Consider the following 12,631-nt stretch of genomic DNA (forward strand, 5'->3'; position numbering starts at 1 on the left):
GGGACACAGACACGCCCTTCCCGTCCCCAGTGTTACATGATAGAATTGTAAATCATTGTATACATTCAATGAGGTAACTCAAACACTAGTGTTGACTGAGGTGCTTTGTTTCCAGCAGGTGCCCATAACTAACAACTAAAGGTATGATCCACACTGTGTATTTGTCACTTGTACACTAACACCTGTTCTCTTCTCATGATTTATTCTCCCCACAAATTTATCCACTCTTGGTTTCAATAGGAGATGGCTCCAACATCTGTATCTCCAGCCCAGATAGATCTTTCTTTCCTCTTTCCCTCTCCCTCCCTCCCCCCCCGCCCCCTGCCCCCCCCTCTCTCAGACTCCAGACCTGCATACCTAACTTTTTAGTAGCTATTTTTACTTGGTGTTACCACAAACACTTCACATGCAACAAGTTCAAAATCAAATTCATCTCAGGGCGGTGGTTAGCCCACATGGCGCCTTCGTGGCAATTAGAAGGAGATGCAGTGCCAGGCCAGATACAAGGGTGGCGGCTAGAAAGGCAGGATTCCAGGCTCCGCTCCTTCACCTGCACCAGGTATTCTTGGGCAGTGCACACCTTGCACAATCGTGCCTGGTGCTGCGACACCATCTGCCCCTCGCCCCATCCTCTATCTTCTTCTCCCCACTGGCATCATAGAGAATGGAAGCATTATTCACTTTGTCCCCCAAGCCCCAGAAACTTGGGCATCATTCATAATGCCTCAGGTTTTGTCACCTTTCATGTACAGACTATTGATTATACCAAACCCCCTTCGTGACATCTCTTTTGCCAATACCCTAAGTTCAATGGTTTCATGACTTCCTGCCTTGATTCCTATGGTAAGCTCCACCTCATCTCAACTGTCCCCTCTCCAGCCCTGCAGTGCATTCTGTCCCAAAAACCAAGGCTTGTTCTAAAATACAAATCTGGGCATGTCCTTCCCTGCTGTCATAGCTTTGGGTGGTTTCCACTGTCTACATAGAAGATAGTATCTGATTAAACAGGTATTTCAAGACCATGAATGGCAGCCTAGCCCTCCACTCTTTTCTCTCATCATTTCTCTCTTTAAATTCCAGCTCTAGTCATAGAGAGCTACTTCCCATTTGATTAAATACGCCACACACTCTGGACCACTGGGCTTTTGCATTTCCCTTTACCAGAAACAACACCCATTCTACCTTCACCTGGTGGACCACCACTCATTGAGGAACTCATTCAACAGTTAAAATATCTATGGAGCATCTGTAATGTCCCAGGCACTCATGGAACTTATATCCCCGTGCAGGGGTGTCGAACTCATTTTTGCCAGGCGCCACATCAGCCTCATGGTTGCCTTCAAAAGGCCGAATGTAATTTTAGGACTGTATAAGTGTAACTACTCCTCAACAGTTAAGCGAGAGCTCTGTGCTGCCACTGGGCAGAAACAAGGTACCAGGCCAGATACAACAAGGTGGGGGGCCGGATTTTGCCCCTGGGCCTTGTGTCTGCCACCTCTGTCCTAGTGGGAGGAATCATACAGTGAACTAATGAGTACATATATATCAGAGTGTGGTAAGTGCTACGAAAAGGGGGCAGAAAGTACCAGCAGGGAGTGAGGACTGGGTTGCAATACATTTTAAGTAGGGTGGCCACTGAGAGCCTCACTGGGAAGGTGGCATTTGAGCAGAGGCCTGTGAATATTTGGGGCAAGGACATATCAGGCAGAAGGAAGGACAACGCAACAGTGTTAAGGACTGGAGAGTTCAAGGCACAGCCAGGAGGCCAGTGGCTGGAGCTGGTAAGCAAAGAAAGCTGAAAGGGATGACGCCAGAAGGGTAGAGCTGGCCAGAGAACACAGGGCGCCATAGGCCACTCTAAGGACACTGGCCTTTCCCCTAGGGGAGCTAGAAGCTACGGAGGGTCTGGAGCGGAGCACCACTCTGTCCGCTGTGTTGAGGACCTGTGGGAAAACGAAGACGCAGGGAGTGCCGTGAAGAGGCTGTTACAGTAACTCTGACGTTCAGCATTTGCTATCACTCGTTCCAGAAACTGCTTCTGGTTCCATGAATCTAGACCCACTGCTTCCTGGCAGTGGATGTTCTCGTCACAGAAATTACCCCCAAAATACATTAATGGCCTATTTGTTCACATCCAACTCCCATTAGGGTACAGAACTCTATGAGTGCAGAGAATATCTTATCCTACCATATAGTTCAGGGCCTGAACCTTGCACACAGTAGACCTTCAATAAATTTTTGTCAAATAAGTGACTGTACCAACAACTGAAGGGCTGTAAATCTCACCAAAAGTGCCAAAAACTAGCAGAGAAGTCAGTTTTTTTGGTTATTGAGCTCAGTGTTTGACTACTAATCCACATTACTGACTAGAGAAATACTGGGTGCAGAGCAAAACATAAGGCGGTGAATCTGTGTGGTCAGACTGGCCCCGGAGAGTGGCAAAAGCTGGGATTTAGAGAATCATACTTTCCGATGGAGGCCCTGGGAAACATGGGGCTGAACATCCTCAAAGCTTCGTATCTGGGTTCGAGAATATCAAAGTCCTAATCACAGAAAAATCTGAGAGGAGGGCCAGAAGAGGGCAGTGGGGGAGAAACTGGGAGAAAAATGATTAAAAGGCAGTTTTCTAGATGTCCCCTTTTAAATCATCTTGCTCTGGCAGTCACCTTCTGGCAGTCACCAGGAAGAAGGAAAGCAAAAGTCTCCAAGAAAATAAACAAGTAAGTGTTGACTGCCTTCCCAAATGTCACTGAAAGCTTCCATCTTTTACCTTGTCCGCTTTCCTCCAGCCGTGTTTCTCAATGCTCTCTTGCTGAGAAGCATTAGAGCCTCAGCTATTATGGACAAATCAAAACTAAGGAAGGAAAACAAGAAGAGCCACCACATTGCACACAAGATGCCATAAAAGGCAAGAGGAAGCAGAGGGTACTTTCCTGCTGTGCGTAGTGTCTGTGTGGCAGGGACACAGGACTTGGAATCAACGGGTGTTTGTAAAATCGTGGCTCTGCTAGTGGCTACTTATATAACTTTGATTAGGGACTGTAGCATCTTGGGGTCTAAGGAATCTCATCTCTAAAACAAAGATAGGCCCTGGCCAGGTAACAAAATTGGTTATGGTGTTGTCCGGATATTCCAAGGTTGCAGGCTCAATCCCCAGTCATGGCACATACAAGAAGCAGCCAATGAGGAAGGACACTAGTTGCATATGGGAAGTGAGTGAAGTGACTGGAAACAGGGCAAGTGCCAGACAAAGTTCCAGAAGCCAGACAGCAGCTCTGTACCCTCTCTAAGCCCTCCCCCCGCCAACAGAGCCACACAGTGCTGAAGCAGTTTGCCTTGCCCTGACTATTACCTAAGGCTCCATCCCACACAACTTATAGGTGCCTTTTCTACAACAGACCACACTACTAAGACAGGGAGTCAAAGCAGCTCTACCTAATACACAGAAACAAACATAGGGAGGCTGCCAAATTGAGGAGACAAAGAGATATGGCCCAAATGAAAGAACAGAACAATCCCCCAGAAAAAGAACTAGACAAAACAGAGAAAACCAACCTAACAGATGCAGAGTTCAAAACACTGGTTATCAGGATGCTCAAAGAACTCCCCAAGTATAGTAACAGCATAAAAACGATGCAGGAACAAATGAAGGTTACATTAAGTGAACTAAAGAAAAATCTATAGGGAACCAACAATGGAGGGGATGATGCCAAGATTCAAATCAATGATTTGGAACATAAGGAAGAAAAGAGCATTCAATCAGAACAGCAAGAAGAAAAACAAAAACAACAACTGAAAATAGTATAAGGAGCCTCTGGGACATCTCCAAATGTACCAACATCTGAATCATAGGGGTGCCAGAAGGAGAAGAGGAAGAGCAAGAAATTGAAGACTTATTTGAAAAAATAATAAAAGAAAACTCCTCTAATTCATGAAGGAAATAGACACACACGTCCAGGAAGCAGAGAGAGTCCCAAACAAGTTGGACCCAAAGACACCCACACCAAGGCATATCATAACTAAAATGCCAAAGGTTAAAGATACAGAGAGAATCTTAAAATTAGCAAGAGAAAAGCAGACACTTACCTACAAAGGAGTTCCCATGACTGTCAGCTGATTTCTTAAAAGAAACTTTGTAGGGTACAAGGGGCTGACAAGAAGTATTCAAAGTGATGATAAGCAAGGAACTACAACCTAGACTGCTCTACCCAGCAAAGCTATCATTTAGAATAGAAGGGCAGATAAAGAGCTTCCCAGACAAGACTAATCATCACCAAAACATTATTATATGAAATGTTAAAGGGAGTTATTTAAGAAAAAGACAAAGATCAAAACTATGAACAACAAAATGGCAACAAATTCACAACAATCAACAACTTAACCTAAAAAACAAACTAAGCAAACAACTGTAACAGGAATAGAATCACAGAAAAGGAGATCATCTGAAGCATTATCAGCTGGGAGGGGGGAGGAGGAAAAGGGCCAGGGAATAAGAAGCATAAATGGTAGGTACAAAATAGACAGGGGGAGGTTAAGAAGAGTATAGGAAATGGAGAAGCCAAAAAACTTATATGCATGACCCATAGACATGAACTAAGGGGGGGATTGCTGAAAAAAAATGGGAGTACTGGGTAGATGGGGGCAAAGGGGAAAAAGCTGGGAAAATTGTAATAGCATAATCAATAAAAATATTTTTTAAAAAGACATAACCAATGAATGCATAAGCAAAACAACAAATTGGCGTTTCTCTTTTCTCCCTCTTCCTCTCTAAAAAATAAATCAATCAATAAATATTTAAAAAGTAAAATACAAATAATAATGCCTATGTGAAAGCAGCTGGGGGTTTTTAGAGTGGATGCTTTTGAAGTCCCTGGCAAAGACTGACCACTTAGCTGTGGCTGGTGCTGTTTTTTACGACATGACCGTCCGCGGGGGGAGAGGTACACCATCTGCGATACAGGCAGGTGAGGAAGAGCTGGTGGTGCCTTAGGATGTACTGAGGGCCTTCAGCCTGACTCCTATGACAACACGGCCACCCACAGATACACTGAGACATTCTTAGAGAAACAAGAAAAAAGGCGGGTCTTTCGTTTAACTATAAATTTGAGACCTTGGAAAATAGAGGTCTCACAAAGAGTGAAGGCAGAGCCCAGGCTCTCTTTAGAAATTCTGATTGTTCCATTGGGTTTGAGTCCTTGGCTCAAAACCTTTTCTCATGGATAGGAGTAAATGTTGTGAACATAACAAAAACAATGTGGAAATTAGAGGTTGCAAATAGGGAAATTAGGGGGTGGTTCGGGAAGAGCGTCTACAGAAGACGAGTCAGACCTAAACATCTGCTCCCAATTAGTCTCGAATTCTTCTATAAGCAGTGATATAATATGGCGATCATTTCACTGGTTACTAAATTGTCAAATACTCCTTTATATAATTTATAAACTAATATGAAGGGAAAAATAAATTGTTTTCATGCATTTTAATAACCTTTTTGAGGGGGGTCTCTGTTATCACAGCCAGCATCCTGACACTGAACAGGAATGGTATGTTTCCTCAACCTACAACTCGGTTACCACGTTCTCCTCTAAGCAGCCTTCACTGAAATGTTGCCTTTTAAGAGCAAATAAGGAGGAAAGATGGGAACATTTTAATTAGCCACGATGAACAAGCCCCCACCCAGCCACCCCCGTGTGCACTCCTGGGTTTTATGTGCCTTCCAGGCACTTTCACTTGTGCCAGCTGTTCCAATGTGTTCATTCTCTGGCTTCTAGCTCCTGCAGGGCCTCCCTCCTGTACCCACTGGAAAGAATGCAGAGTACAACCCAGCGGGCCCCTGCCAAGGCAAATTAACGATGTAAACTTGTGCAGTGTGCTGGAGATCATTATTCCTGCCATTTCTACCCCTTGACTGTGTTAAATATTCACCCTGCTCTCTTTCCTAGTGGTGTCAGTGAACCTGAAAAGACATCACATAAATCACCCTGGATTTTGGTGGAGAAGGAAATGAACGGAAGGCCTGTTGCTCAAGCAGATATGGGAAAAAAGGCTCGGGGCGGGGGGGGGGGGGGGGGGCAGGGCTGGGCGNGGGGGGGGGGGGGCGCAGGGCTTGGCCTTCCCATGGGAGGTGTTTATTTAGGAACAAACGAGGAAGAGAATGCATGTGCACTGCTCTGTGGGGCACCCAGAAGCACCTTTACCGTGCTGTCTCACAATCCAAATTATGCCTGTTTCAACACGACACTTGCAATCAGCATGCACGTGGTGAGTTTCAATGGAGCTAAGGACATAAACAGAATAATTCAGGCCGAAACCCTGGGTGCAACAGCTCGAAACTGAGGAGAAACACACATATCACAGGGATCCAATACCCAACCTGTCTACAAAGTTACCAATCACTACATGTTATCCCCTCCTTCTCCCTCGTTTAGATCAGTACATCCTCACAAATTTGGGTTTGAATAGACCCAGTTTGACAGATGGCAGGGTGTTCTTGGTGATTTGCACTATATCCTTCTTTGCATCACACAGTTTTTAAAGGGATGCATTTCATTTCTCTGTGCTTTCTTTATTTGGGCTTACCTCTTCCAAAATGTGCTTGTTAGGGGTATTTGAGCTCTACGGCTGTATTCTTCATCATGGGTAAATCACAGTTCACAGTTTGATCGGCTAGGGACTATCTACCCTGAGACCACACTTAATGAGACGCCAGTGACTTAGTGGGTNGGGGGGCCTTGGCCTTCCCTTGGGAGGTGTTTATTTAGGAACAAACGAGGAAGAGAATGCATGTGCACTGCTCTGTGGGGCACCCAGAAGCACCTTTACCGTGCTGTCTCACAATCCAAACTATGCCTGTTTCAACATGACACTTGCAATCAGCATGCACGTGGTGAGTTTTAATGGAGCTAACGACGTAAACAGAATAATTCAGGCCGAAACCCTGGGTGCAACAGCTCGAAACTGAGGAGAAACACACATATCACAGGGATCCAATACCAAACCTGTCTACAAAGTTACCAATCGCTACATAATGTTATCCCCTCCTTCTCCCTCGTTTAGATCAGTACATCCTCACAAATTTGGGTTTGAATAGACCCAGTTTGACAGATGGCAGGGTGTTCTTGGTGATTTGCACTATATCCTTCTTTGCATCACACAGTTTTTAAAGGGATGCATTTCATTTCTCTGTGCTTTATTTGGGCTTACCTCTTCCGAAATGTGCTTGTTAGGGGTATTTGAGCTCTACAGCTGTATTCTTCATCATGGGTAAATCACAGTTCACAGTTTGATCGGCTAGGGACTATCTACCCTGAGACCACACTTAATGAGACGCCAGTGACTTAGTGGGTTGGGAAGCACGGGGCCAGATGATGAAGCAAAGAACACCACAGGAGGAGTGGGAGATGAGGAGACCACTGTTCTGGTATGGACACTGTCCCCACCACTGTGGGTAACCTTGGGGTCTCCTGTCACTGACCCCAGCTTCAGATTCCTCATCTAAAATGAAGGGTTGGGCTAAAACATCTGAGTGTTATACCCGACTTTCTGAAGCATGTTATGCAAAACACCTTCTCCTCAATTACCACATTCCAGATCACTGGGCAGGGTGACGCCAGGCTGGGTGGTTTAGAGGTGAGCGTCTAGAAGCTCCAAGATCTATAGAGGGAGCTGCCTCAGTCCTGGGCTGTGGGTGTCCCCAGTACAGGGCAAGGGATGCCTGTAGCCACTGGGGACCAGGCCATGTTTCGCTAGAGAGCCACTGCCCTTGTGTTTCCTGCAGGTCCCAGAGGTGGATCCCGTTACTGAACTGTGTACAGTTACAAGGGAGGTGAAAAATGAAGTGAAACAAAAGGAAACTTACCTCCCTGATCCTACTTCTCATTTTGAAAATTTCAAACATATATATAAGTAAAGAGAACCCTACAGTCAACATCCACGTGTCTTTCCGCTTCAACAAGTACCAACGGAAGGCCAATCTTGCCTCTCCGCACCCCAACCACTCTCCCCTGCCTGCCTCCTCAGGTTCTTTTGAAGCAGACCCCAGACACCAAAGCACTTCATCCCTAGATAGTTCAGTATAGGTCTCTAAAAGACAAGGACTCTTCCTTTAAAACAGAACCACAACACCATCATTCCATGAGAAACGAATTCCTCAACATTGTCAAAAACCCAGTCAGTCTTTATACTTCACTAGTTTCCTAGAATCAAAACAAACAAATAAACAAAAAACAAAGCCTCAAAAACCGAAAACATAACTATTTGAATCATATGGCCCTCCCTGCCTAATATTCCCGATCGAAACCTCCTCCCCCTGGCCCCACCCACTCAGAGTCCTTCTAAATATTTAGGGCATTTGCATGTCTGGCGTCACAGTCACCGGGCCCCTTCCAAAAGCTCTGCCTTCTTCTCCACCTACTCAAACCGCTGTAATTTTAAAATCCCAGTTAAACACACATGTCCAGAGCCTACAGGGAGCTTCCTAATCATCACCCCAACAAAGAGAGACCCCCGCTCCCCTGACATCCTTGAGCTTTTAATGCCCTGCTTCTGTCTTCTTATCTACTTTCTATTTACTGCCTGGTAGAATAAGGGGTTTTCCAAGTAAACCAAACATCACTGCAATTAGATTCTAAGTTCTCTGAGTATCATGAATCATAGTGTTTTGAATCTTCCTATAATGATGAGCAAAGTATTTTAGTTACAATAGGGGTTCAAAATACCCAATGATGACTTTACCTTTCGCCAGGTACACGAAGGAAGACTTTTGCTCCCAGAAGCCCTCAGCTTAGTCTTCTCTGCTCCTTTGTTAGTACTCTCACCTCATTTTGAAAGTCACTTTTCCAGCGTGAAGGCTCATTAAGTGAAAGTAATATGAGAACTCCTTTGGAAATGGGTCTTCCCAAAAGAAGGCAACTTTGTGAGACAGAAGGGGTGGCAGCATGGGCCTTGCAGTCTGGAGGTCAAGGCCCCAAGGGGGCTGAACAGAGGCCTCTTTGGCTGAAGGGGAGACAGGCCACCTCTCATTGTACTGTCTGTACCTGTAACATGCAATGCAGGCTCCTTCACCGGCAGAAGCTCAAGGAAACTCAGAAGGAGAATCCATGAGTTTCTAACCTGTGGCAGAAAGTGAGGGATTTATCTTGTTTTCAATAATACAATAATAAGAACTCACTGGGTCCCCCAAACACATTCCTCGGATGACACTAATGCTGGGTAATAACAGAATGGCTAGAAAACAGAATCTTATGTAATATACACACATGTATGCACGCACATGCTAACTGTGCACATATGCGCTCAAGTGGTTTGGGACGGTACGGCTGGTCATGCCAGGTAGAGGCACTGACCCCCAATCAAAGGGCGCTGGTGAGGTGGAGAGCAACGTGGACGCACATTTCAGGACAGCAGGATGCCCGGAGACTTCCTATTCAGGTCTCCCTGCTCTACAAAGACTTATTATTAATGTGTCTGGAGGAACCAGTATTATTTCATCTGGCAGAAGTCATATGATTTTCTTAGGGTTGAACTAAAGAAGAGGGTCATCCACAGGTTCCCGCTGGCACAAGAGAATCAGCTCGGAACTGAATCATTTACCTAGTACTCAAATTAAAAGGTGCATTTTAAATTCTCGCTATTACAAGTGACAAATGTTGTTATACTTCCTTGGCAAAGCATTATTCTGGGATGTAGCTCAAGTCTTACTAATATCATTCAGAATGAGATGAACAATAAATGTTTGATGGCATCCTTCCTACAGCTTTTAGAAAACCGATTTGAAGAGCTCCAGGGTGTTGACAGGGGTCAAATTATGCAACAACTCATCCTCCTCTTGAAACAGAAAGGAAGTTCCCGACTGCACAAGAAGAAGGTACACTCCAAAAGCACGCACCTCACCAAAAGCTCTTGTTTGTACCCGCCGTGTGCCAGGAGGAGGACCAGGAGAAGTGACAAATCTAGTGATAAAACATGCCCTTGGACCAAATAAACACGCATTTACAAAAGAGCCTGTGTAAAGAGATTTTGAGACCAAACTGTCCAGTTCCTTTAAAATGACACTAAGTCAAGGTGAGCAGGGTCGTGGGCCAAGGCAGGTCTAAGACGAACGGTGTAAACAAGGCTGTGAGAATAGGCTTTCAAATAGAATCAGCAAAACTCACAGGAATATTTAGAACCAATGATAACACACCTGTTGGAATAATTATCGGAAGTAGCACCCAATACCCGTTATTTATGTATCAATTACCATGGCAGAGTCTGGAAGTCCGTAGCTGTCAGTTAAAAACTGCAGTCAAATCACATGTTCTGAAGCTAAGTTTACAATCATCATGAAACTTGGAGCTTTTACTGTGTTCCAGAGCTTTAGAAAATGAGACATAAGTCGCTTGCTGTTGTTGCTATGAGGCAAATGTTTACATCCCACATTTCTGGGAAAGGAAGGGAAATTATAGGTTCTTACCAAGTAATCATCAGGCTTGATACCAAAAAGCTCTCTGAAATACCGGAACGCGAGCGGAGCATATGTCTTAAATCTAAAGTCTGGGTAGTGATGTGCCGGGGTCAGATTGCTCCCTTCACTGCAGTGAAAATATTAAAAAAGAACAAGAAAGAGAACATTAGCAAAGGCAATTTTGACTTCAAATTCTAGCTGGGCCAATTTCCCCTCTAGAAAACCCTCCTGAGAGTGGGTCTCTTAAAGCTCATGTTACCAGGGCCAGTGGCCATCAGGTAAAAACAGACGCTAACTCAGCGAGGGCCGCTCCAAGCAGGCATTCTCTGCCAATCACACTGTGTCTTTAGCCTGAAAATTTCTCGTCATACCCTTGTGCTTCCTTCCTGGGGAAATCAATCCACCTTCCCTAGAGAACCATATATGGTTGACTTGCTCTAGGCATAAGATCCAGGATTTAGTGTGTAGAACAATTTTAGAGATACGTTTTTGACCATGAATTTTGAACATTGGATAAATAATTTTAACTAGGAAGAAGTAAAATAATTTTTAAAATATCTCACCAACAGAAACATCAAACTATAAATGAATGGGACTCGAATCTGTGAAGTCTTTCTTAAATCCATAATTATAGGAAAAGAGACCTTACATTCTGCAGATATTTTAAAACTTGATGTCCATTCTCACATATATCATTTTCTCCCCCAGCCCTTTCCTGGGTTCATCTTTGAAATTTTTTTTTCCAATATTTATGACATGTGAATGTGGTAAAGTATACATCAGTGACTATCTGTGACCCGCAAATGCCACTTAAGAAATAAAACTTATCCGTATACTTGAATCCCTTCAATGCTTTTTACCGATTGTACACTCCTCCTTCCCCTTGGAGGTACCCACTAGTCTGAATTCAGATGTTTATGATGTTTACCATTTACTTTGTTTTTACTACATATAATACATTTCACGTATCAGCCAATTCACCTAATCTGCCCATACTTAAATTTTCACTGTAAAAATTTAGAACAATGCAGTAGAATAAAATAATTTTATATGGAGGTTGAAAAGCTCTTTTTGCCACATTCTGTATGGAGCATGGAAACTCTATGCAAGTATATCTTGGTCTGATTTCATGATACCACAGAGTTAAATGACACTGTGTTTCTTGGACTAATATAAGACTAGTCTGCACTCCCTTAAATCACACTGGACACCCAGTGTGGTAGTTAAGATGCTCTCAGCCCCTTGTAGTCCAGAGAAACCTGGATTTGAGTTCCAGCTCTACCATTTGCAAGTTGTTTCCTGAGTCCGAGTATGGTAGCTCTGGAAATAAAATGGCAAAAGGAATGGAAACGTGAATGGCCAGGTGCCTGGCATGTGGGAAGCCCTTGATATGTTTGGAGACTCAGGCTGCATGATGATAGGAAACAGTCCAGACTGGAATACGCTGCATGAAGAATGAGTTGACCACACATTTAAAAAAATGACAAAATATTTGTAACACATATCACAAAGTGTTAAACTCCTAGTATAAAGAACTCTGGTCATCCCTAAAGAAAAAAGACCAAAAAATTAATTAAAAGAAAAAAACCAGAGATATAATCAGGCACTTCATAGAAACGGAAATATGCATGACTTACACATATGAAAAGTTGTTTGACCATATTCATAATAAAATAATGAAAATTAAATGTCACTGAAAGAACATTTCACCTATCAGATTGACAAAAATCCAAAATCTGGGGATAGCCCAAGGGAAATTGGCATCTGAAATATTATTAGTGGGAAAGTAAATTGAGACTCTACCCACAGAGAATATTTTCACAACTGTCAGCCTTATAACTATGGATAACTCTTTGATGCAGCGAATGCATGCTTATAATGTATGTCACAGATATGGGAACATAAGTACAAAATGACGCGCGTGCCAGCTAATTCATTATAGCATTGTTTGTGAGGATAAAGGATTGGAAACAACCCAGATGGCTCTCACTAGGGACAGGTCAAATTAACTACGGTTCAGCCATATACTGGAATACTAAGCAGATACTAAAAAAACACACACAAGAATTCTTAGTATGTAATGACACCACAACACCTATAGAGTAAGTGAAAGAAGCTTGATACAGGCCCTGTGTGTGGCATGCTGCCATTTGCACACAAAAGGAAAGAAATATTTTTGGCAGGTATAGG

At 43.7% G+C, this 12,631-nt stretch overlaps 1 protein-coding gene across 2 annotated transcripts in view; it reads right to left on the bottom strand.

Annotated features, from left to right (window-relative positions):
* The window catches only part of PIP5K1B (phosphatidylinositol-4-phosphate 5-kinase type 1 beta), a 319,864-nt gene that overhangs the window by 128,287 nt on the left and 178,946 nt on the right, over positions 1-12,631 (bottom strand). For both annotated transcript variants that reach the window (XM_037061705.1, XM_037061706.1), the window contains one exon: positions 10,451-10,568. In XM_037061705.1, the coding sequence (XP_036917600.1) occupies positions 10,451-10,568 (118 nt within the window). The remainder of the gene's footprint in view (positions 1-10,450; positions 10,569-12,631) is intronic.

This window comes from Sturnira hondurensis, unplaced genomic scaffold (assembly GCF_014824575.4).
Source record: "Sturnira hondurensis isolate 20B ecotype Veracruz unplaced genomic scaffold, ASM1482457v3 Scaffold0013515, whole genome shotgun sequence".
NCBI classification, from domain to species: domain Eukaryota; kingdom Metazoa; phylum Chordata; class Mammalia; order Chiroptera; family Phyllostomidae; genus Sturnira; species Sturnira hondurensis.